The 25,615-nt window shown below is 39.4% G+C and overlaps 1 protein-coding gene across 7 annotated transcripts in view; it reads left to right on the forward strand.

Annotated features, from left to right (window-relative positions):
- Positions 1 to 20,899, forward strand: part of LOC114148029 (protein TANC2-like) — a 75,998-nt gene extending 55,099 nt beyond the window's left edge. For 6 of the 7 annotated variants that reach the window (XM_028022934.1, XM_028022936.1, XM_028022935.1 and 3 more), the window contains 17 exons: positions 616 to 816; positions 933 to 1,067; positions 1,165 to 1,361; positions 2,143 to 2,251; positions 4,159 to 4,281; positions 4,361 to 4,498; positions 4,591 to 4,689; positions 6,783 to 6,974; positions 7,074 to 7,167; positions 8,559 to 8,692; positions 8,774 to 8,897; positions 9,722 to 9,897; positions 9,999 to 10,131; positions 11,447 to 11,538; positions 11,620 to 11,754; positions 15,526 to 15,626; positions 18,264 to 20,899. In XM_028022934.1, coding sequence (XP_027878735.1) covers positions 616 to 816; positions 933 to 1,067; positions 1,165 to 1,361; positions 2,143 to 2,251; positions 4,159 to 4,281; positions 4,361 to 4,498; positions 4,591 to 4,689; positions 6,783 to 6,974; positions 7,074 to 7,167; positions 8,559 to 8,692; positions 8,774 to 8,897; positions 9,722 to 9,897; positions 9,999 to 10,131; positions 11,447 to 11,538; positions 11,620 to 11,754; positions 15,526 to 15,626; positions 18,264 to 20,100 — 4,020 coding nt within the window. In that variant the 3' untranslated portion in view covers positions 20,101 to 20,899. The remainder of the gene's footprint in view (positions 1 to 615; positions 817 to 932; positions 1,068 to 1,164; positions 1,362 to 2,142; positions 2,252 to 4,158; positions 4,282 to 4,360; positions 4,499 to 4,590; positions 4,690 to 6,782; positions 6,975 to 7,073; positions 7,168 to 8,558; positions 8,693 to 8,773; positions 8,898 to 9,721; positions 9,898 to 9,998; positions 10,132 to 11,446; positions 11,539 to 11,619; positions 11,755 to 15,525; positions 15,627 to 18,263) is intronic. The other variant, XM_028022938.1, reaches the window with a different exon arrangement.
- The last annotated feature ends 4,716 nt before the right edge of the window (positions 20,900 to 25,615 follow it).

Below are 25,615 nucleotides of genomic sequence, written 5' to 3' on the forward strand. Positions count from 1 at the left end.
ATGGCACTGTGGTATATAAAGGTAGTGTAGTTAGTTGACAACACTCCTCTACGAGTATAAGGCTTCTCTTCTCTTGAGACTTGAAAGGCAAACTCATCTGTGTTGATGTTGCAACTTATTCCAAGGCCGCTTTGCATTGGTGAAAGGTTTGCTCCAAGGTTGGGATCCTTAATACCCTTTTCCAGGTCCTCCTTGGGGGATGCTTTCATCACATTAATGTCATTTGATGCAGTCTTGCTGAAATTGGATGCAGCCAATGTTTGTTGAGCTTTTTTGACAGGAGAAATTGCTTCATCACTGGATGAAAAGGATGCAAACTTCCTCTACAGTGATGGAAAAATTCATTGCCAGTTATCACAAATGCATCACAGCTGTTGTTGCCTTAAGGGGTGGCACAACCTTGGCGTGTTTGGGGGCAATTACTTATGCACATACTGTAGATTGATTTGGATGTCTTTTTTCCTGAATAAAGAAATAGAAAACTACATTTTTGAATCATTAATGTTATGATGATGATGTATAACATTGTGTATGAAAATCAAGAACAGAAGAAGTCTCTAAAGAGGCTAATACTTTTTCCAATTACTGTATGCATCTGGGTTTTTTGTGATTCAGGATTACTTGATGGAGCGTATCCACAGCAGCCCTGGGATCCAGAGCAATGTGTCGCTGGGCAATGGTCGCCTTGACAACACAGCACTGACCAAGATGATCAGCCACTTGCAGAGCCTAAGCAAAGGCTCTTACCTCTACCTGAAACTGACCCTTGACCTAATTGAAGGAGGTTATCTTGTTCTGAAGAGTTCTAGCTTTAAGGTGAGGATAGGGTTATTGTTACAAAATGAAATAAAATTTAATAAACTACATTTGCAAAGAAAGATGTGAGAATGCCAAACTGTGTGAAGTAGATAATCAATTATGTTTGCTTGCAGGTGGTTCCAGTCAACCTAGCAGAAGTGTACCTGCTACAGCTTAACATGAGGTTTCCCACGCAGTCATCTTTTCAAAGAGTACTGCCTCTGCTTAATGTTACTGTGTCTTCGCTCCACCCACTGACCGATCAGCAGGTATGTTCCAGTTTTTAAAGGTCATAAAAACCAAACATTGGTGCCACTTTAATCAACTGCAGAGGTAATCTAACTTCTGTATTCACTGTTTCCCAAGTTGTTTGAGGTGGTGAATGCAGGTTGCCTCAGTGGAGAAACATTCCAGTGGGGGGAGTTTACACATCGCCTAGATCAGCTCTCTTCTTTCCTGCTACAGCGGAGTGATGGCAGCAGGATGCTTAACCATGCCTCCTTCAGGGAGTGGCTAGTGTGGAGGGAGGAGGGGCAGGATGACAAGTTCCTCTGTGACCCAAGGTATCCTGAGATGCAGCTGGACTTATAAAGATTAAGTGTGCATGCACAAAAAAAATTATTAAACTTACTAAATATTTCAGTTATTTGCCTTACTGTTAAAATGACTCGTAACATTTTTGTATGAGGGACATAACATTCACACCAGATGACTTCAACAACCCAAGCAATACACTCATATAAAGAAATAAAGCAAGTTTGTTCAAATGGGATTATGGGTAAAAACGTGAAATTACACAGGAAAAGAATATTAAACACATTACAGATGAGTCAAAAGAAAATTCACAAGAATTTTCCAAGAGCCAAAATGACCTCAATGTGCACTCATAGCCCAAGACTCCACTGTTGAAGAAAAAGCACACTGAAACATTTTAGCTTTCTTGCATAAAATTTGGCAAGCAAATGATATCATGGGAGAGTATATCACAATCTAATGAAATGAAGCCAAAACTGAAGTCTTTCAATCTCATTGTCTGCTCAATACCCTAAAAAGTTCATGTCTAAAGTGAAGTTTGCAGACGAGAACATCAAAATGTGTGGTGTTTGACAGCATATGGTACCATATAAAAAATGTCAGTATAATGTTAGCTGACATTATGGTCAGCCAATATAGCTGACCATAATGTTAGATGGTCAGCTATGCACAATTGTAATCACACAACAATCAGATTAGCACTTAGCTATGACAACAGTCAGTGTCATGATATTGCTTTTTGGGTTCTGGAATGTTTTGATGAAAAGAGCATAGCTGTTTTCTCTGATCCATCTGTCTCTCTGCTTCTAGAAGTGGACACACCCTGCTGGCCTTCTGGTTCTGCAGACAAGAGGGAAAACTAAGCCGACAGCAGACCCTGCAGCTGGGACATCATATTCTGAAGGCTCACATCTACAAGGTCTGCCTTGACACAGAAAGAAATCTTTTTATTTTATCGTTTCACCTAAACATGGTTATTACTCTTCAGAAACTGATTATGGCTCAACTTTTGTTACTTTACATCATTTTCCTTTACCCTGAGCCCATTTTTTGTTGTTCTTTTGTCACACTACTGTTACTACTACTACTTGGGTTACTACTACTTTGAGATTAAGTATGTTAAGTAAAACTAGACACTGAGAATGGTGGTTGATTTTTGCTGAGTAATGAAACATTTTATAGTAGATTCTATGCAGACACTAAAACAACAACATAGAATAGAATAGAATAGAATAGAATAGAATGGAATTCAACTTTATTGTCATTGCACTGTCACAAGTACAAGCAACGAGATGTAGTTTGCATCTATCCAGAAGTGCTCTACGAGATATAAATATTTATTTACAGATGTACAAGACTATGTATGTATGGACTATAAGGGGTTATAGCAAGAGATATAGATATTGTGTATAAATATAAATATGGGAGCTATATGCACAGATTATACAGATTATACAGAATATACAAGAATGTTAGGGAATGGGTTATAGATAAATCCTCTTAAGATTCTGAAAGCTTCTGGTGACTTGTCATAATGCAACAATATTACAGAACAAGTATTCAGGTCTTTTATGTAAATCTATGTGAAGGATATTAACCTTTACATGTAGGTTATCTTCTGGATTGTTGGGGGGAAGACTTTTAAAGTACGCTAACTTTAACACCCTTAACTTTTCAAAATGACAGTTCATAACAGTTACCACTGCAGCCTGATCTCAAACTCTCTTGTCTCTTTTGGCAGAGCAAGAGATTTTAGATCTTTGCTGAGGTAAATGTGATTGGTGGATAAGATCGGCTTCACATGTAAGGACATCTGAAGCCGATCAAAAATTAAGGAAAACGCGCCGATTTATTGGCTGGCCTCTGAAACGGTGCATCAATACATACAGTACCTCTTAATTTTGTTGTTGAGGATTGCCATGTAATTCATTTCTGAAGGAAAAATGGTGACTCTAGTCTTTAGAAGTAGACCCAACACACACTTAACCCTCCTGTTTTGTTCGTTTCTAGGGTACAGCAAAAATGTTCGTGGGTCAATTTGACCCGGGGAGTATTTAATCATGTCATAGTGTCAGAAACCAAAGAATTCCTCCAAAACATTTTTGTATCTGATTATTAACTCCAATACTAACCATTTCAATCAATATTTGTGCAATGATGTTTTATTATTTCTCACAAATAAAGGATCAATGCTGACAACTTACTCATTTACTCATTTGGACATAAAAAATGGAATTTACATTTTTAATGTCCACTGAAAAAATCCTAGACACAAAAAAACAATAATTTCCTTGAAATTGATCTTTGGTAAAAAAAATTTTATATGACACTTTTTTTTTCAATGGGTGAGCTTTATAATTGAACTTGAGACACACATACTGTTCAGGGTCAAATTGACTCGCTGATTAAAATCAAGATAAATGAGTCATGCAGAGAGTATTTATGTTTTCCTCCACTTCTGCTGAGTGTCCACTCAGTGTGGGTGGAGTTTGTCCACGGGAACAGAAAAGATTCCCATCAAACATTGTATGAACACCTCCTTTCTCACAGTTTCCTAGTGAAGTAAAGAGAATAGTAAGAAAGTGGGCTTGTGTGCATGCACGCCCGCATGTATGTGTGTGGTGGAGTGTGTTGGGGTGTGTGTGTGTGTGTGGTGAAATATGGTTCATAGCTGCAAGGAAACATAAAGAATTGGACATTTTTTAATCTTTTTTTTTGCACTTTAACCTTACTGCGGGGTCAAATTGACCCAAACAGTATCTATGTAAAAAGTAGATCCAGGGGTTGGTACAAATGTGTGTGTGTGTGTGTGTCACTCTCTTCCAGGGCTTGAGTAAAAAACTTGGGGTTTCTTCCTCCATTCTTCAGGGGCTGTGGATGTCATACAGCACAGGAAGACTTTGCCCCGTTCTTTCATCGCTGCGCAACCTCTATACCCCCAATATCAAGGTAGCATAAAACACCCACACCAGCTTTTTTGTGCTTGTGGTGATGGTACATGCACACTTTTTTCTCTGTGTCCATTCAGGTGAGCAGGCTCCTGATAATGGGTGGAGCCAATGTGGATTACCGAACTGAAGTCCTTAATGGTGCCCCCTTATTGTGTGTCCATGCTCACCTTGGCCACAAGGATGTCGTAGCACTGCTGCTCGACCACAGAGCCCAAGTGATTGTTTTTTGTTTTTTGGTCTACCTGAGATTATGGCAATGAATTGAAAGACTTTAACCAAAAAGGAGGCCTGTGTATTTTATTTTTAGGTGGATGCTCAGTCACATGATGGTTTAACAGCTCTGGGATTTGCTGCTGCAGCTGGTCACTTGGACATAGCCACCTTGCTGAGTCACCACAAAGCCAAGGTAGCTAAATTTCTAATTGAATAAAAAAATAAGCAAAAGAAAAAAATAGGTTTCGACAAAAACCTATTTTGTAAAACAGAACCAAACATCAGGGCCGTGCAGAGACCTATGGAGGGGCAGGGGCTCAAATTTAAAAAAGGGGCACATTGAACAAAAACTCCGTACAACAACATAGCAACAACCCATATTAATCAAGAAACTAATTGGATCCTACTATATCATTGCCATCATGCAGGGTAATGCAAAGCAAATATAGTCTATATTTTCCCCATCAGGTATAAAGTTTCTGTTTCTGCTGCTGACAGTCCTGGAGGCTGAGCTGATCTGAGACTGTAGCTGTTAAACAGACCATCGGAGAGAAGGTCTCTGGTTATGAAGTTATGAAATAAGCTAATTTGCTGCCATTTTACTAATTAAGCCCTAATAATATCTATTTAACCTCTAGAACAACCTGGCTGCAGACTGATTTATAGATCCAAAAAGCTCAAAGGGATTAACTCTATATAATAGTTTGATATTAGCACATCTGAGATCTAGAGTTATAAGACTGGAATATCAAGGCAAATATCAGTAGCTCCTGGTAGGGTCCATTCAGGGGCCTCCAGACACTCAGGGGCCCCTAGAAATGGTTTAATTGTAACACAGATCATAGATCTAAACCTGTAACATCATTTATAGAGAATGACAATGTTATTACACTTTATTTAATGCATTCAGCTGAGAAAAATAAATAGTACATTTAGGATTTAATTAGGACGTTTACTTTGTTAAAGTTTAAAGAATCATCTTGATAGTTTGATTGTTGTGTTACCATGGCTACAATATGGTGTAATCTTTGTGTTTGAGTTGGGTTTGTTCACAAATACATCACAGCAAATAACCAATAATCAGTGATTAATTTTAAACTCGGCCAATAAACCTGGTCTCCCTCTCACAGACTTCACCTTATCTATATTTAAACACTGTTAGTGATGCTAAGGTTCTTAGTAGGACGGGTTCCGGGAGGAGGGGGGTTCTGTCTAAGGCCCTATATTACCTTGGGCCGGCCCTGGAGGAGCAGCTGCTGCGATGCGCATCTCTGGAATCTACCTGGAATCCCCCGGTGTCCCCTATGCCAGTTCCCCGATGCTTTGGAGACATTTTGATTCATTTCATTATGGCATGTTTGGCTTTTTGCTGCGGTTCTAATTATTGCTACAATATTTTCTCTGATGTTTATTTTGTGAACTTTAAATGGGCCGAATCTTCCTTTAAGACTTGAGATTCTGCAATAACTTTTATTTACAGCCGCTCACCTCCAGCCCAGATCCCGTCAGCAGCGGCTTTAACCCGCCTGGTAGAAATGTTAAGGAGAAGCAGAGCGAACAGAGAGCAGGTGGTACCAGGTGGTACCAGGTGGTACCAGGTGGTACCGTCGCTTTGAGCTGCATTGCGACTCGCGGTGACAGTATCTTGTCTTATACCAGGATGTCTGATATAAAGACAGATATTCTTTCTATCTGTCGGTGGACCGACTCAAGCTGCCTGTAGCGAACCGGGCAATTAGCAGAATGATGAAGTTAAAGTCAGAAGTTTTCTCTGAAGCATTTCTGTGTTTAGGGGCGAGGCTGGTTTTGTCCCGCTATTGCAAGGACGATTATGAAAATATAAATAGAAACAGTTTTTCTAACGTCAGACATACGTTTTTATTCACAAACCAGTGTATGAAAAAATATTCTTGCCCATAATTTGATAGTTAGAGGACACAGATCCGCACCCTCCTTCTTACCATGGATCCGGTGTCTGAACAACATGGAGGCTCTGAGAGTCATTATTAGACTGAGGGCAGCCAGACTAATTTACTTTTACTAAATTATTATATTTAGAGAAATATTATTGCTGAGGGGCACAAACAGGCCTTCTGACATACAGAATAAAAAATAATTTAAAAAAAAATTTTGAAAAAAAAAAAAACAACTACTCAAAAAGGGCACTAGGGGCATCAAGCATAAAAAGGGCAGGGGCTCAAGCACACCCCCACCCCCCCCGCCTCGCACGTGCCTGCCAAACATAATACTGCTCCAAATATGGTCTCTGCCTTCCTATACTCTTAGATTGGCCACATGGACAGCTCAGGTCGGTGTGTGCTGGTTCTGGCAGCCCAGCACGGTCACCTTGAGGTGCTGCGCTTCCTACTGAAGAGGCCTGATTGGAGCTGCACTTCCTGTTGTAGCCAGAAGGGGACAAGCAGGAGCCAAGCTGTGCAGCAGGCTCTGATTGCAGCAGCAAACATGGGGCATGCAGAAGTGAGAAACTCAGGATAAGAGCATGTGACATTTGTACATATACTGTAGGTTGGTATTATGAATAATGTATAACATAATAACATGATGTGTTTTATGTAGATGGTGTCATACCTCCTGGATCTTCCAGAAGAAGATGAGAAAGAGGAGCAGAGACCTGAGATTAACACATATGACTGTCTGTGGGGGGAGACAGGTATGATTCATAATAAATGTCATAAATTTAAGCAAAACACAGGTTCTGAGGAAAACAGGGAGCTCTGGAAAAAATTTTCATGCATTAAATGTGTTATTGTATCGCATTTTCATACATTACAATAACACATTTCAATTTTATAGAATTTTTTTCTACTTAGTCCAAAACTAAGTAGTGGATAACTGAGAAGTGAAAGAAAAAAGGTATTTGGTTTCCAGCTTGTATTCTAGATTAAAAAATATAGGAACTATGTCTTAGATTTGTTATTCACTCTCCCGTAATCTCATACCCTAAATCTGGTTAAGAATCTTGAAAAGCTGTTCTCCTTCATGTCCTACTCAGCTGAAATTAGGCTCCAAAATACAGCTTACATATTTCAGATTTTGTTTGTAAATTAAAAAGTAAGCAATTCAGTTCATTTAAAATTATTATTAATCCCAGAGGGATATTAAATGATGTGACTCATGTCATTAGATGCTGATGGAAGTGAGCAGGAAGTATTTCCTGTAGTGGTCTGTATTACAGCAGCTCTGAAGAAGCCTTTGACTGAATAACTTGTGTTCCTGTATAACAGTCTCTTGAGGAGAATGCCCAGGGTTCTCCATAACTGTCTTGAAGAATTCTTCTTTCCACAATGATTTCTATATATTCCACAGTAGTTCCTTTACAGCAATGGACGACAAAGTCTCTTCTCGTGGATCACCTGTTGTTAATTTCTGCATCAAAAAACGATTTGATAGGATGCTGGAAAAAACTATTGTTGTGCACAAGTTGTGCTAAGAGGAGTTAGCCTTTCATTGAAGCTGTTCAGGTCTAAAATAGCATCTCAGTGTTAAGCATGTTGCAGCAGCACAGACATCCATGCTAATGTCAGCATCCACAGTCCACATTTCTAAAGGAATATTTTTTCAAAGAAGCTCAGTGAATGATCTGGGGTTCCTGAAAAATGTAAAAGCTGAATGGATATAATTGCACTTTGCACCAATCTGATGATGGATAAGATAAATAAACAGATTAAAACAATATCTTTGTTGTTGAGCTCATATTTTTATTTATTCAATAATTTTGCACCAAAGTAGTTTTTGAGTTGAAAATCTATATTTTGTCGGAATATGACTTTCAATTAGAATGCAATTACTTTCCATTGATTATTACAGCCCCTGCAGTCACCACTTGTCTAAATGTCTTTAAGCAAACTGATTCTTTTATGTACAACAGGAAGAGTAGCTATGAGTTGGATGAATACATAGGTGTTACTGAAGTGCTGTTAATTTGTATTTTGTGGTTTTTCATGCCCAAAAAGACTGGTTGAGGCTGAGTATTTTAATATTGTTGTTTAGTGTGGTTGAAAACAATTGGAATGTTGATTGACTAGTTGGTGTGTGTATCAGCTCTGACAGCTGCAGCAGGACATGGAAAGATTGCTGTGTGTAGACTCCTGCTGGATCAGGGAGCTGCTGCTGAGCAAGGCAACAGGCATGGCATCACTCCACTCTTCAGCGCCGTGAGACGGGGACACACACGGGTAAAACCCACTTACAGGGTAACAGTTGGACTTAATCCTGCACAGACCAAATTTCTGCCTCTTCCTTTGTTTCACTATCAGGTGGTGGAGATGTTGCTGAACTATGGGGTTGAGGTGAACAGTGTGGACCAGCAGGGTCGAACAGCTCTGATGACGGCAGCCTCAGAAGGACACATTATCTCCGCCCAGCTTCTGTTGGATCACGGTAACATTCACCTCACAGGGCTTCTGAGTCCAAGTTTGGCATATAGTGCCTTTGCAAAAGTATCCATGCCCTTGAACTTTCTTACATTTTGCCTATGTTTTCATAATTATTCTAATTCAAATTAAACTCTCAAATATGCTTATTTAATTTTTTCATTGCTTTGTACTCTGATACTCCTTAATATAGTCCAACCAGTTGCCTTAAAAACCCATCTAATTTAATCTGAGTATTAATCAATTTGTTCTGTGAAGACCTCAGTGGGTTGTTGGGGAACATTAGAGAACAATGAGGATCATGAAGACCAAGGAACACAGCAGATAGGTCAGGTAGGTAGTGTTTGGGTTATAAATTGTATTCCAAACTTTTAACAAAGTTTAGCTCAAACCTTCAATGGACCGTAGAAAGTGGATATCACTGTTAGACAGTGTACTAAGACATGGCCGTCCACCAAAATTTACAGGCTGGGTAAGGTGAATTGGAGAAGCAGCAAATTGAGGCAATGGTAACTCCAGAGGAGCTGCAGAGTGACATCCCTGGTGGGTGAACGTGTTGACATGAGTTGTATACTCAATATTCTGGCGAGAAAAAAAAGCAGCAAAAAAATCACAGTGACACGTGGTTGTTGCATCATCATGTAATGGGGATCCTTATCATCAGCAGGGACAGGGGGCTGGTCAGAGTTGAAAGCAAGATGGACAGGAACAAAACATGTTACATGTTACAGAAAGCATGACTCAGGCAGAGCTTGAGCATGAATCAACTTCTAAGCTTACTGTTTGAGACAGTAAAATCAGTTGCGTGATTGTCATCTGTCTTCAAATTAGGGGCCTCTCTCAACCAGATCGATAGGGAAGGCTTGACTGCTCTGAGCTGGGCATGCCTCAAAGGCCAGTTCACATTGGTCAGGGAGCTGGTGGAGAGAGGGGCAGCCACCGACCATGCTGATCGCAGCAGTCGAACACCTCTGGACCTGGCTGCCTTTTGTGGAGACCCTGAAGTGGTTAGCTAACACAGATACACATGTGACTTCATATGACCACACATAGTGTATTCATTTTCTAAGTAAAATTGGTGTTTACTTACATGTCTGTGCTGCTGCAGGTCCAGTATCTAGTGGATCATGGAGCGTTGGTGGAGCACATGGACTGCAGTGGGATGCGCCCTCTGGACCGAGCAGTTGGCTGCAGGAACACTTCAGCAGTTATTGCTCTTCTCAAGAAGGGAGCTAAGATTGGTAGGACCATAACTCAGAATATTTCGCTGCTATCAAAACACCGCTGTTGACAGTGGTAGGAGTTCACCTGCAGTTGGTGGGTTGTGGGTTTGATTCCCGCTCCACTTGCCTCTGTCATTGGGAAAAACACTTCACCTGAGGGCCCTGTGGCACTGGTGCATGGCAGCCTCGCTTCTGTCAGACTTCCGCAGGGCAGTTGTGGCTACTGTCCAGTAGCTTGTCACCATCAGTTTAGTCTCAGTTATTCTTTAGTGTTAGAATTAGTTCCTGTTCCCCTGTGTTCTCTCGCTCACTCCACTGTGCCACTTTCTTTCTCTCTCTCGTCGGTCTAATAAATAAAATAATACTTTTTATTTATAAATAGTGATGTGTCTTCTGTGCCATATTAAGCGCATATCGGGGTTTGTGTTGATGGAGCAGGCTGTGATGTTTGAAGTGGGTCGTACCACATGACTGCTGCAGGAACAAGTTCGTCAGTTTGCTTACGGATCGAAATAAATGGCAAAGTGCTGATGTTTCACCAATCACATTTTCTTGTTTTAGGATTTTATTACGTGTGTGTTTGTAATTCATTGGAGCATCTGTTTTCCAATGGACTGCATTTTTCCTTGTCTGGCAGCGTTTTGATCTCTCTAAATAGTTTCACACAGTAATAAACCATCACCTATAATGTTAAAAAATCAACACAGTGGATACTGTGTTCTAATTTCTATTGTTTTAAAAGGATAAATGTCATGTCCAAATAAACTTTAGTGATGTATATAAAAAACCTAATCTGTACTGAGGCATTATTTAGCTATGCCAAGCAGGCCGGCCAAGCTCAGCCCAGTCATTTTAGGATGCAAAGATGAGACAGTTTGCATCAACTGGAATATTGGGAAAGTGACAAAATGTTTCATCCCAACTTCTGTAAACCTGCTGATGCGTTTCTTGATATGGGTATCTGTGAGAGCAGTTTTAACTTTTAATGCATTAAACGTGTCATTACTAACTGAGTGACTCTTCATGACAACAAACATTCATAAACACTTCTTCATGTTCATAATAGGTGTTATGTCATATTTACAACAGTGTCATGTCAGTCTTTATGCACACCCCTTCAAATAAAGTTTTACCAAACCATCTACACACTAGGACAGTAATGGGAAATGGTGTGCATTTCCCATTACTGGGAAAGTAATGCAAAGTTTTGCAAAGTGCTGAAAATATCTGTTTTGGCTATTTATTCTGCAGCAAGCCAAATTTTTTATTTTCCACCTTCATCAAACTAAATGTTTAAATATATTTATATTTATTCATGTCTATGTGTGTTTAGGACCAGCAACCTGGGCCATGGCCACTTCCAAGCCGGACATTTTAATGGTGTTACTCAGTAAAATGATCCAAGAAGGAGACAGACTGTACAAGGTGAATACTACCACTAATGGTCAGCATAATAACATGCACTGCTACTGATATTTGCAGTAATTCATCTGTGTATATTTACAGCAAGGAAAGGTGAGAGAAGCTGCACAGTCCTACCAGTCAGCCCTCCACAAGTTTCCCAGAGACGAGCTAAAGACCTTCAAACAGCTCAGAGTGTGTGTGCTGCTCAACTTGTCCCGCTGCCACCGTAAAATGAATGTGAGTCTCTGTCTCCTGGGTTATTGTGTGTGTGTTTTTTAATCCACGGTCATTTTAAGTAAATTAGAATATTTTTTAAAAGTAAATTTTTTAAGAACTCAATTCACTAAGTGAGACACATTAAATGGGCTAATTCCATACAGAGTGGAATTAGACCATGTTTTCATGCATTTATTTCTGTTTAAATATGGTTTTCCACTTTCAGTTAAGAAAAACACATTTAAAGTGAAACTAAGGCCAAATTGTTTTCGCTGATAAACTATCTAAATACATCATTTAAAGTGCTTCTTTAAGGTTCTTTTAAATGGTAGAAAAATATATTCTGAAATCAAATTGTAAATCTGATTGCTGTATTTGGTCTCTAATTAGCTAGAGAATGTTTTAAAGTGTTGAATTAATCAAAAATCTCTCCTTCAAGAAAAAACGTAGTTTGTGTGACGTAACGGCTGAGCTGATTGCTAAGCTCAAGGTGGTTTTGTTGGCTCTGGTGTGGTAGAAACTTGTTTATGTGCGACTGCTCAGGCTGTCTGGACACAGTGAGAAAAGTCAACAACAAAAAAATCATTTTAGCCTTGGGTGAGATTCATCCAACTGGAAAGGCAGGATTTCACCACCAACAATGTGAACTAACATAACGATCTGTAGTGCGCACTTCTGAGAGAAGGCTTACAACGAAATGAATACTACATGGGATCCAGAAGAAATTACAAAATCAGACTGAAATCCACTGCAGTACCACTATAAAAAAGCAGAGACAGAGAGGGGAAGAACAGCACTGGTTGGGAGCAGAGAGAAGAGGCTGTTTCTTCCAGCAGCACCTGGAGCTTTGGTTCCTCTGGAGCTACTCCCCAGTCAGCAGCTCCTAAACTGGAAGAACCCAATGGTAGGTGGTACTTAATGTTTAATGATTCAGTACTTTCAATAATTTAAATATACTGGCACAAAATTTTATATTTTGCCATGTCTAATTAGAATCTGTGCAGCTAAGTGGAAGATGTACAGATGACACTTTTCTCATTTGTAAAAATGAAGCTTTGTTAAAAAATTTATCTCTCTGATCGCTGTGAACTGATTAATAAGTTATGCGGTAATTCTAATTAAAACAAATCATTCTGGTGCATTTTGGTTGCCTCAGGATCAATTTATTACTTTAAACTAATTTTTATGAAACTTTTTATCTAGTCCTGCCCATTCCAAGACCAGTCACTTAAGATTTATGTTCCAATTTATTTAGGTGATTTGTCTCTCTTGTAATCACATTTCCAGCAAGAATAGCTAATAATATCTCTGGGCTTGTGCAGAATTGTGCAGGTGATATCAAAGAAGGGCTCCTATGTTAACATGTAACTCGGTCTCTTAAGATGTTTTTAATTGAAATAGTTTTTGATTTTAGTACATGTGACCACTTAATGCTGCACATTCAAAGAATGACTGTTTGCAGTTCTTTGTAATCCATAAAATGTTTAGAAAATCTGTTGTGCATAATAATTTGGAACAGTGCATTTTGAGTTTTTTATTTTTGAAAAAAATACTGTTCTCATGTTGAGCTTTGTTCAGTAAAATTTGTTTTATACTGAAATAGTTCACGACCTGAAAATTATACTGACTATCATTTGCATTGACCATTTAAGAAAATCTGAAAAAATATCACTTGCATAATAATTTGGAACACGGTGTATGAAATGCAAATAGTGAATCTCTCCTAATTTATCAAATTAAGGTACAATCTGTAAAATGGTAGAAAACAGTTTTAGAAAGTTTTGTCATTTAAATCAAATGTATACACCTAGACTGTTTATATGTAAAGTCTAATTAATGTTTTTGGATGAATGTTTTTGCAGATAACAGATGCAATATTGCAGTGGGAAACCCCAGCAGTAACACCTGACACAACTGATGAACAATTTGGACCTTATATGATGGATGACTGCACATCTGACCAGTGCCACTATTCCCTTTCTTTCCCCCACAACAATTTCATTCATGTTTTCCTGGAGAACATAGCCATGCTCCACAAAAACATGCCTGTTTTCTGTGGTTTATGGTGTCAATTTGCACAAGTCAAAGCTGCTACAAAATCAGAAACTAATTAAAGCTAAACTTCTAATATTCTTATACAGTTTATGTGGCCAAAGTATGCCATAAAGGTATATTACTTCAAAACTGTTAGTCCAGAGTAGTCTTTTGAAAGCCTTTGTTGTCTTCAGCTTCATCAGGTGAGGCTGTTCTGATGATGGTTGCAGACATGTTGCCCAATGATTAATGTAGTTTAATTGTGTACAACATTAAACATTTTGTGAAGCTGAATGTTTTTATTTACATGTGATGTTGTGTAGCCAAATTGTACAGCACTGTACAATTCTAATAATAAGAAATGTTATTGTTAAATGACAGTTGTATGGGGCCTCTCCGTAAATGTAAAAAGCTAGCCGTAGAACATTATGCAAACAGCAGCGCTCACCAGACGGCTGGCTGAAATTGAGAAGCAATGCTGAGCACTGGGACATGTGTTGGAATGGTGACATAGACATCAACCAAGCTATAGCCTTGTAACCAGTAGGAAAATTCGACTGCAGTAGCCACCGTTCAATCAAAGTAGGGAAGCTCTAAGACATTTTAGGCCAAATATTGCAGAATGAAACAAATTTACACAAAAAATGTCAAGATTGCTAATTTATACAGTTTATCTGCAAAAAAAAGTTGATTTAGGATTTAGTTATTCCTCAAGAACAAAACTTTTACCAAAATAAAAACAACTATGAACAAGAATGTTCCCAGATTGTCTTATCTTAAACTGTATTTAATTAAATCGAATTAATGGCTTTAGCTGATCTCCATGGGCATTGGGTGGTGCAGTAATTAGAGTGGGCTGCGTGTGTATCGGACACCAGGGTAAGATGAGCCATTTTTTTCATATTTAGAATTGCTACATCAAGACAGCCTTAGTTTGGTCTCCAGCTGATATGTCCACATATGTTTAAACATAACTGTTTTGATAACACAGCATTTCCAAAAAATGTTGCCTCATGATAGGTAAAGCTTAGGTGCGAGGTACATAGAGCCATAAGAAGCAGCAGAACTGAATGCTTGTTTGAGAATCATAGCTGAGCCAGTGGCTCAACTTACCCCTTGGCAAATGGTTCAACTTACCCCAAAACTATTATTTCAACTTTATTTGGGTCCACTCCTAAAATGTTACACTTTTCTTTGGTTTATGACCTTATGTTGTAGCTCATACATACTACAATTGATATATAAAACAAATTTAAAAAATACCTATTGTGGTCTAAACACATTTCTTATGAAACTTGTGATAGACTAAATTCACTTTCAAGAGTGGAAAATTGCTTAATAAAAATCTAACCACTTTAGCCATGTGTTTCTTACATCCACAAGCTTCATTAAATAATGCCTTCCTCCTATCTATTTGATGTCATGATCAACAATTTTTCTTTCTTCGCCGCTTCCTAGAAACAAAAGGTGGCTCACCTTTGTTTCTAGGTGAGAAACACCTAGAAACAAAAGTGTTGTTTCTAGGGTCAGCCTTTGGCTCAATTTACCCCAGAGGCTACAGACCCTGACGCAGCCAGCCCTGCTACAAGTTCCATCCTCTGTTCTTTTGCAGCATGTCTTTCCCCCTTCCTCTTTCCGGCTTCCTGTCAGATTACTGTCAAATAAAGGCCACTAGTACCAAAATAATTCTGGTAGTTTTTGAGTGGAACTTCTAATCTTTGTGTATTATTTGTGTGTTTTTGTATGTTTGTGTGATAGGACTTCAGCCTTGCTGAGGAATTTGCTACAAAGGCTCTAGAGCTGAAATCCAACTCCTACGAGGCCTTTTATGCCCGAGCCAGGGCTAAACGAAGCCGCAGGTATCTACTTCATCACAAATGTTAGTCAGTTTGACTCAGAAATTGCTGTTTACATGAAATTAGATTCATGTAACTAGCAAAGCAGGTTAAAGGCTATTTGTCAAGTTAGTGGAATAGAGAGCATGAAAATATTCAGTGTATTTTCTTTCATTTGTTTGTGATCGTAGCCTCTCAATAAAACTGTAATGCTTAAAATATAGTGTTCAGACATCAGCCTGTAATGGACTCAGACAGAAATGACAGAATTTTCAGTTACAGTGGGAATGCTGGTTGATGTTTAAATTTTCAGTGATGTCTTCTAAACAGCACAAATGGACATTTTATCAGCACAAATGTGCTGACACCAATTTGTTTGACTTGAAGAACATGTGGGGGATGGTTCACCTTTCATGACTTCAGGAAACTTTTACTAAATTCTTTAACATGATAGTAGCACAAACAAAACACTTGTAGTGCAAACATTTGGCACCAATTTTGTTGGAGTTGAAGAAGGTGGGGGAACTGGTTGACCTTTTGACCTTGAAAAGTTTCTTAATATCTACAAAAGAAAAACAACACAAAGATTTTTATCAGCACAAACGTGGCAGAGTTTGATTGACACCAATTTTTGGTTTCGTAAGTGTGGGAAGGCTGGTTGACATTTTCTGACCTCTGGAAACATTTATTAATATCTTTGAAATTACAGTGGCACAAATTAAAATTTCTGTTGCAAACAAGTTTGATACCAATTCTGTTTGATTTGAAGAAGGTGGGAGGTCCAAATTCACTCAGGTGAAAAACCTATTATCCTGACTTGCAAACTATGTAGAACCTAGTTCTATAGTAATATTTCAGTTCTTAATCGGTGACTTCAATTTAAAAGATGGGATCCTTGATACAACTGACCAAAATGAGCTGCCTCTAGGGGGTGGCTGGACTCAGACTTAGAGAAATGGTAGGGTGCTCCCTCCTCCAGGGGAAGTTCAAAGTAGAGCTGCTGCATTAAGAGGAGACAGTTGAGGGGTTATGGTTATGCACAAATGTTTGGATAATCACGATGCCTCCTGGACGCCTCCCTTTAAAGGTTTTCCGAGCAAGTCCCACTGGGAGGAGACCATGTCTGGCCTGGAAATGCCAGAATGAGCTGAAAATGTTCAAATGCTCAGTGTCAAAGTGTCAGCGATTTTTGACCCAATCTTGGATACAAGGAAGATGGTAAATGGGTGGATAGATTGATGGATGACTTTAATTCATATTTTACTTCCTCAACTCCTTCAAGTCCCTTTACATTTGTTTGAACAATTGTACGACATTTTGACAGAGGTCTCTAGTAGTGGCGTGTGATCGATCAGCCATTGATAATAATCAGCCAATTTTTGTGAAAATGTATATTACTGGAGTTCTCTGATCACTAGCTGTAGTTGCCGATCACAAAAACTGATCACCCATGTCTCACACTTTGCAGCCTTCAGAGACCCTGTGTGCAACATATCGCCCTCTTTACTTCACTTTGCACAAGTGCACAGCAGCAAATCCTAAGCAATGTGTAACTTTAATGCTCTGAGAGTGAATGGGGAAGCCAAGACTTGAATGGGGAAGTCTTGTGATGGAAAATGACCTCGGGGGTGAAGCATGTCATCCAGTTAAATGACCAGAGGTGGAAGATTCTGAGTTCCCTCAAATGCTCTTGCTGATGAACCGCTGCTACTGGAACGTAAGCACAGACATAGAGCCATTCAAGCTCCACCAGACAGTGAATTCTCACATAGAAGATCTGGTTAAAGCTGCAACATGTAACTAAAAAAATTAAGTTTTTATGTATTACAACTTTCACTGTGTCCTAACATGAGGCAGAATCTGTGGAAAAAATCAAGTTGATTTGCCTCCTCCTTGTGTTCTGAGGAATACTCCATTTGGTTAGGAACAACCAGTCAGAGCCAGGAGGTGGGTCTTAGCACTGTCAGTCACTTTTGACATTGCACAACAGTTTGCACATCCTCTCAGTCAGTTTTGATTTAGTAACTTAGGATTGTTTAATTAAATGCAACCTGTATTTGACTTTGAACATTTCCTTTTTTACTTGACTTTTTTTTTTACATAGGCAGTGTTGTGAGATTTATTTGACCTTATGTATAATTTGGGATGTTACTGCCTAAATGTTAACTATTGTATTGACCTGATTGCAGGTTGTTAAGTTGTCCTTTTGACTGAATTTTTGCTGCTTGCATGTTGTCTAAATTACTTGATTTTGTGGTTCCATTTTGCTAGATCACTTAGCCAGTAGCATTTATACCTATATGAAAAAACAAAACAGCCAATCCATCTGATCAGTAGTGGTGATTGGCATCGACTGGTGATCGATATCGGAATCAGCAGCAAAAAGCCTTATTGGAGCATCCCTAGTCTCTAGCACATCTGAAACAACTTTCTTTGGAGATTTATAATCAGGTCAATTATGGCCCATCCATGGAGAGGCAAGAGAAAAGAGGATAACAGCTAAAAAAGATTAGGAAACACAGGGTGAAGTTACTTCACAGGGTGAAGTTACTTATTTGTAGAAGAAATTGTATGAACGAGTTCAACAAAGTTAGAAGTTCCATTTTCTCTTTTTTTGAATCTTCTTTAAAATGCTCCGTTTTGTTGTTTGTGTCCCTTCAGACAGTTCCATGCTGCGTTGGAGGACCTGATGGACGCCAGCCGTCTATGTCCATCCAACAGGGAGATTCAGCGCCTTTTGTCTCGGGTGAAAGAAGAGTGTCGGCAAGTTTCACAGCAACAAGACCCTCCCTCTGCTTATCAACACCAGATGGCAGTGTCCACCAATGAAGCCAGGTGTAGGGATTTCAACTGTCTTCATGTGCAGAACATGGAAAGCTTTAACAGGGAAGATAAGGAAGTGGAGAAAGAAAAAGATGGGGATGTCAGGGAAGATGAAGACTTTTTGTCCTCTCATCCTCCTCACACAGTCTACAGTCTTGACACCCATTGCTACCCTGGACTGAAATCACCATCTTCTCTCTCTCCGACTCACATGCATCAGTGCCTCTCTAATCCCACTCATTTAGCAGACCTCTCTTCCCCCAGTCATTCTTTGCTACCTCCCACTTCCCCCAGCCAACCTCATGTCAGTGAGACTCCTTCATCACCCCTGCAGCATCCACAAAGAGCTGGCTCAATGTTTGAAAGTAGAGGACAACACCACCTTCAAACGGTCTCAGTGCTTAGCCCAGCAGATCATAATCAGGGCAGGCAGCAGAACAACCTTGGTTCCGATCAGAAATCCCTGCTTAAACGCAGCCCTTCCAAAAGCTTGGGGCTCCAGAATACCAAGGCTGAGGTCGTCCTAAGCAGTCAGCCAAGCTTCTCAGACCACTCTGATTTGGTTTTAGGGAGTTCTGCCTACTCCCAGTTTACCAATCTTCCTGAAGAGTTAGCAGAGTTATGGGAAGACTTTTACCCTAGACCGTTTGATGTCAGACATGGCCCACTTGTCCGTGGTGGTGTTTGTTCCAGAGTGACTCATGTTTTGGACAATGTGGGTGTTTCACCTGTTTGCCAGACGCAAGCAACACCTGTGCATGGCAGAGGAACAGCAGCGGACCGAATGGTAGTAAATGATTTTAGTCAATCTCGACAGTTCAGCCGCAACCAGTCTAAAGCAGCTTACTACCCAATGGAAGTTACAGAGGCAGCTATGGGCAATAAGTCACTGCAAGACTTTCACTATAAACACCAGGGTGGAGTTCATCTTCCTCTTAATGCCCACCCAACCTCCACCTTCACTCCTCCTCCCAGGTCTATTATACCTGTGAATGTGCGCTTTTCTTCTAACATTGCAAGTGGGCTGCTAACTAATGAAGGTCAAGGTTTCAGGACCTCAGCCTCTGTCCAGCACATGGATCTACCTTCAGAATCTATGGGAGATGCTTATGGTTGTCATGATGATCCTTTTCTTAATTCCTCTCTGCAGTCAGAGATCTGCATGACTGGAGGAGGGACATATCCTGGAGAGGCAGGACGCTCTTCCAGGAACACACCTTTTATGGGCATAACAGACAAGTCGGTACGGGTGCACCAGCACTACCAGCAGCAGGTTCCTTCTAGTTCAGCATCCTGCCTCAGCCTCTCTCGCTCCTGGGCTGTTTCTTCAGTCGACACGATCGTCACGTCACCTAGCAAAAGCAGTGCTAACCAAAGAGGCTTGGCTCCAGAAGCACTAATATCTAATGCCTACTATAATTGTAGCAACAACAACGCTCACAACAGCCACCTCCACCTCACACAGGTCCATTTGGATCTGTGTGAGGTGGCCCCTGGTAACAGCCGATGGAATGAAGATTCGGGGCATGTTTCAAGTCAGAACCCTTCTTATCTTGATGTGAAGGTTGCCCAAACACTGCCGGTTTGCCAAAACTGCTCTGACAGGTCAGTAGAAAGGATTGTACCTACCTCTCCTGTCAAACCAAAAAAACCGTTTGTTGAGTCAAATGTGTAAAGAAGAACAAAAAATAAAAAAGGTTTAAAGGAACTCATTGGGAAGTGTATTTCAAGTTGGGGTTTGGAATTAATAACTGCTTAAAATAAACTAGTCTGAGAAGTTAAAAAGTCAAATGCACAACTCAAATTGCAAATGGCACTCACTTCCAGGTTTTGGCTGGACAAGACGGCACTTAATTGGACATTGTCATCAGTATCCAGCAGAATTCTAAAAGAGTCTAAAGTATATTCTAAAATTTTGAAGAAAGTTATAACTCTTAAGAACACTTTGCCAATTGCTGCACTGAAGTTCTACATTCAGTATCAGTTTTTAAATGACAGCACACACTGTAAGCATTTACTCTTGCATTGAAGTTTAACAACAAACAACATTTTACCTGGTTTGGTATCTTCAGACAGAGCAAGTAATGATTATTGGGGAAAAGAACAACATATTTTCAATCATCAAAGCCACAAAATGGTGGAGGAGTATTCTGTGAAATGGAAACAGTTGAAAAAACATCCAAATTTTTCTCTTTCTTGTTCATCTCCCTTATCTTTCATGCCTTTTCACAGAAAATAGCTCAGCGATTCAGAAGATCGTGTGAATAGCGATTCACTAAAGTAAATAAAGCACCACTGTTACCTTTTCCTGTTGCAATGCCATCTAAAATGACATAAATAGAGAGAAGTGGGCTGTAAAAATTGTTGTTCATCAGCATCTTAGACCCAAAGCCAGAGCTTAAGAAAGTCGGACAATGCATTAAAGTTATTAAACACTACTTTTGCTGTGACTAAAATGGTTTCTATTTATCAGATATTTTTCAGTTGTGTCTGTATTTAATTATACAAATATTTTATTTTGAAACTGAAATTTCATTTTGCTTGTGCTATGTGTGATGAATTTGTGGCATCTTACTTGGATAAAAAAGCTAATTTGTCTTTTCAAACTTGGTCGGTTTGTTCATGAGGAATGGCCGAATCAAAGTTATCAAAATGATGACTTCTCGTGCATGCTGAAGGCTCGTGGCCAGGCCTCAAAGTGTACTTTGAATGATCTCTATCTGACCCCTTTGACCCAATCAACATGAAACTGTGTCCAGAGACAGAAGACATGTTGATGTAAGTTGGTTTCCAACACTGACCGGTTTCGGTGAAGCAAGTGGGCGTGGCGGCTTGGCGAAGTGACCTGTGACGCCATTGCCATACCTTGCACAGTTTCAAGTAGAGATGCACCAAACTCACTGGGATCGATCCTTGTCCACCCCCCAACAGCAATACACAACAATATTTGGTAGGTGTGGCCTAATTTCTTTACAGCACCCCCTACAATATTTTACATGAGGCCAGAGCGGTGCTGAGCTGGGAGGGCCGCTCAAGGTTGCTTGCAGCTGTAATTTAATTTATATCCTCCTGAGACCCAGAGAAAAAAAAGTTTTTGAATTTCTTTTTTTTTTTACACTACATGACTCTTTGGAGTGAAAAAACATCACTACAATTGAAAAAATTTCAAAACATGTTTTTATTTATTTTTTAGAGTATTGGAGAGGACATCGGGACTCTCTTGTGGCAAATATGAACACATTTCGAGGCATACATTTACCTCTGAACTCTGACAATCTTTAGTGCTGTAAATTTCAAATGGCTACATCATTTAAGCCAGTGGTTCAGATTTCCAGGCACCTCATTCAACTTATCAAAAGCAAGCTGATTAGTGTAGTTTAATCAGGTGTGTTAGTTCTGTTTTGGTTTGTGGTAGTCCATAAAGCAGTTCTTCTTCTTTGAGATGCAGAGGTACATGTTGCATTTGATGCACTTTATGTAGGTTTTTCCAGTGCACCCTTCTGCTCTGCACCTGGAAGTATTAGGATTGTCCATCATCTGTGGCAAATGGACAGCTCCATACTTTCTCACTTCCTTATCTGGCTGGGGCCTCCTTCTCTTCTGTGATGGAACGTACTCCTCATCATTCGACGCATCAGATTCAATTGGATTGGGTTGGCCTGACTGCCCCTGGGCAATCAGTTCCTCACCTAAGAGCAGTTTGAAGTCATGGTATTGGAGAGTTTTCTTCATAGGTCGTGCCAAAGCGTGGCTGTCTTCCTTATACTGTAACCAGGAGTTGGTGATGGCCAGATCGAAGAAGTGTAGGATTGTGCGTACAGTCCATTTCCTTGTGCGGTTAGCCATTCTATAAAAGCTAAGCATTCTATCACACATGTCAACCCCACCCATGTTGGTGTTGTACTCTGCCACCACTGCAGGTCTGGACACTTGAACATGCCTTTTGTCTTTCAGTGACCATCTGGTCCGGGTATCCTGGGGCTCTATTCCATGCACTGTAGATGCCATGAGTACAGGTTTATTGTCAACCCATTTTGTCACAGCCAGCTCAGGATGCTTCCTTGTCACCATTACGGAGGAGCCTCTTCCTTGTTTCAACAACTCTTTATCAGATGTAATGTTACAATCCTTTGGGAGTCTATTTTTCATCAGTGTTCCACTTGCAGGCAGACCCATTTCTAGCAATTTATCCAGTAGTTTTATTGAGGTGAAGTACCTAGACAGACAGACAGACACAAACACAAAAAAAAGTTAAATAAGTGTCATTTGTTTACAGAGAATCATCATCAACAGCACCACAGTTGACATTTTCATCATACCTGTCAAAGTACAGGTGAGTTCCCCTGGGAATGGACTCAGTCAACCGAAGAACTGCATTTGCTCCTATTCCAAGTCCTGTGTCTCTGCCGACGAAGGTGTTTTTTCCTTGGTAGACTTCAAAATCCAATACAATTCCAGTTGGAGTAGCAAGAACAAACACCTTCAATCCGGTTGGATTTGGCTTGCCAGGAACGAATTGACGGACTGGACATCGACCAGTAAAGGGAATCATTTGTTCATCAATAGAAACATTTCCTGGCCTGGGTAGGTTTAGGCAGCCTTGTTGCACCTTCTTCAGAAGTGGACTGACTCTCCAAAGCATATTTAGCTTCCTCTCCTCTTCAGTTACATCAAGATCATTAGTGATTTTCAGAGAACATCTGATCTTGAAAAAGCGATCCCTTGTCATGGACTCAGCAACTATTGGCACTCTTGTTTTTTTGGCCCAATACATTTTGATTTTTGGGTAACCAAGGCATGCCATGTACACCGAGACTCCAAAGAAGGTCTTAATCTCCTCAGGTGTTGTATTCAGACTTGAGCCTGACACCTGAATCTGTCTCTGGTTTGTGCAAAAGGACATGTCCTCAAAAACTTTGTTGTCAATGTACTGCTCAAAGTATTTTGATGGTGGCCAGTCTACACGGTTTGGGGCAGTACAGACAACCTCTCCGGAGTCTTCTAGCACAGGCAGGAATCTTAAGAGACAGACAAATACGTTAAATAATTATGTCCTCTAAAAGTGATAGTTCATCCAAAAAATACTCTTATCTGTCTAAGCTTATCTACTCTTGTCTCAGAAGCCTACGTGTTAGTTTTGGTCCAAAGTGGGCGACGGGCCCTTGCATCCTCAACTTCACTCTCCTCTTCCTCACTTGATGCCTCATCCTCTGAACTCCCGACCTCAAAATCACCGTCAATCTGTCCCTGTTGGTCCTCCTCATCTGACAAATCTATGTCTGAGTCTCCATCAATAATCCTGTTTAGGATTTTCTCTGCCTCAGTCAGTGAGCTGACTTCTATGAAAACAGGTTAAAAAATAAAAAGCAAATCCTGATGTCCTCTATGGAGGACACACATAAACAGGTTATGTTTTATGCCAACAAATAATTAAACTGCTCTGAAAATTCACCTAACTATTCCTTAGATGTTCATTTACTAGAAGCAATCTGAATATTAAACTCACAAAGCTCATAATTAGAAAATAATATACTTACCTTTCTTCTTTCGATAAAATGTGCTCACCGGGATGGCAGCCATTTTGAAGAATCAGGAAGAAAATTCTAGAAAAGCCCCACCCCCACACATGTCATATCATTGGAGAGCCCAGTATGTCCTCTCTAAGGACCAACAGGATTTAACACAGTGGCATGTATGGTTTCAGAGTTATGAACAAAAAACCTATGTGCTCCACAGAGGACAAAAATGTATTGCTGGGTCTCAGGAGGATATATTTAAGTTATCTTGTTCCTACTTGTTTTTTTATTTTTTGCTGAAGAGAATTTTAATATTCTGTTTTTCTATTGGTTCTAAATTCTGCAGACCCTCCTGACTTAGAATAATACCTTATTTTTATATAGATTGGAAGAAATCTATATAAATTAATACCATGCCCCCTACTTCAACTAAAATATTGGTTTCTGGAGTTTTTTCTACCATGTGTTTTAAACTGGAGAATAAATTCATTAAAAACTGAATAAATTAAGTGTTGAACCAAGTTTAATGCTGACAATAACATTGTTACACCTAAGATGTGAATTTATGTTTCTACGTAGATTCTTTTGTAGAATTTTTAAAGATACACTAAGGAATTTGTTGAAATGTTTTTCCGTTTGATATGCCCAAACTGGAAACGCAAAAAAACTTTTTTTTCCTGATCACTAAACACACCATAATTGCATTGTACTGACAACATCACTCTTCAGTGTGAAAGTTACTTTGTCAACAAACACTTGGCAATTTGTTTATACTCAATGAGGTGTTTAAAAATGAAATCAAAGGGATGACAAATGTAGGAAGCTGTATAAAAGCTATTTAATTCAGGCTGTGAGAAATGGCAAAGCTTTTGGTAAACAATACAATGGTTGAATATTATAAAACAGCAAAGTTCGTCTGTTTTATTATTTTCATTTTTTTAATCATTTGCTTGAAACAGCTATTTTAGGAATGCTTACTTCGCTCACTACACTAATGACTTATTACATCTTATTCAAGATGCTACGCTCCATAATTATTGTCTCTTTCAATAAAGATATATTTTTAATTACGTTCATATCTATTATGGGTTGGAATTGGAATCTGATAAGAATCAGCAGCAAACGGTGCATCTCTAACTTTTTGTTGCTGGTTTAGTTGGACATTTAAATGCTAAGAAACCACAAATATCTGACCATTTAAAATCCAGCTACAATCCTCCTCTTATACCATTTGTATGCACATCTGACCCTCTACCTTCTGGAACTGGGTTGGGCCAGTGTACTTTCTGTCTCAAGTTAGCAGCTTGGCAGCCATAGAGAAAGATATTAAAGACTTGACACACTGGATACAATATCTTCACTTTTTGTCTTATTTATTTTTGATTGTCTCTTACATTTTGCCTCAAATTCATTTTGGATTTTGGGGAACATAATCATTATCTGTAAATAAACTAACAAATAATAGAAAACGATAAAGTATTTTGCACTCTCAATGTTGTACAAAGTGTGTTTCTTCCTTTATGGCCACAGAGGTGCTTCATATGTGTCAAACTTCTACCTCAGTTTGAACTCTTCTAGAAAAAGATAAAATATGTTTATCTATCAGCAATATTGTTATAAGAGGAAGTGTTTATCATGTTGTCAATTCTGGGAAAAGATGGGACTGAATTTTTC

The sequence above is a fragment of the Xiphophorus couchianus genome, chromosome 7 (genome assembly GCF_001444195.1).
Source record: "Xiphophorus couchianus chromosome 7, X_couchianus-1.0, whole genome shotgun sequence".
Taxonomy (NCBI): Eukaryota; Metazoa; Chordata; class Actinopteri; order Cyprinodontiformes; family Poeciliidae; genus Xiphophorus; species Xiphophorus couchianus.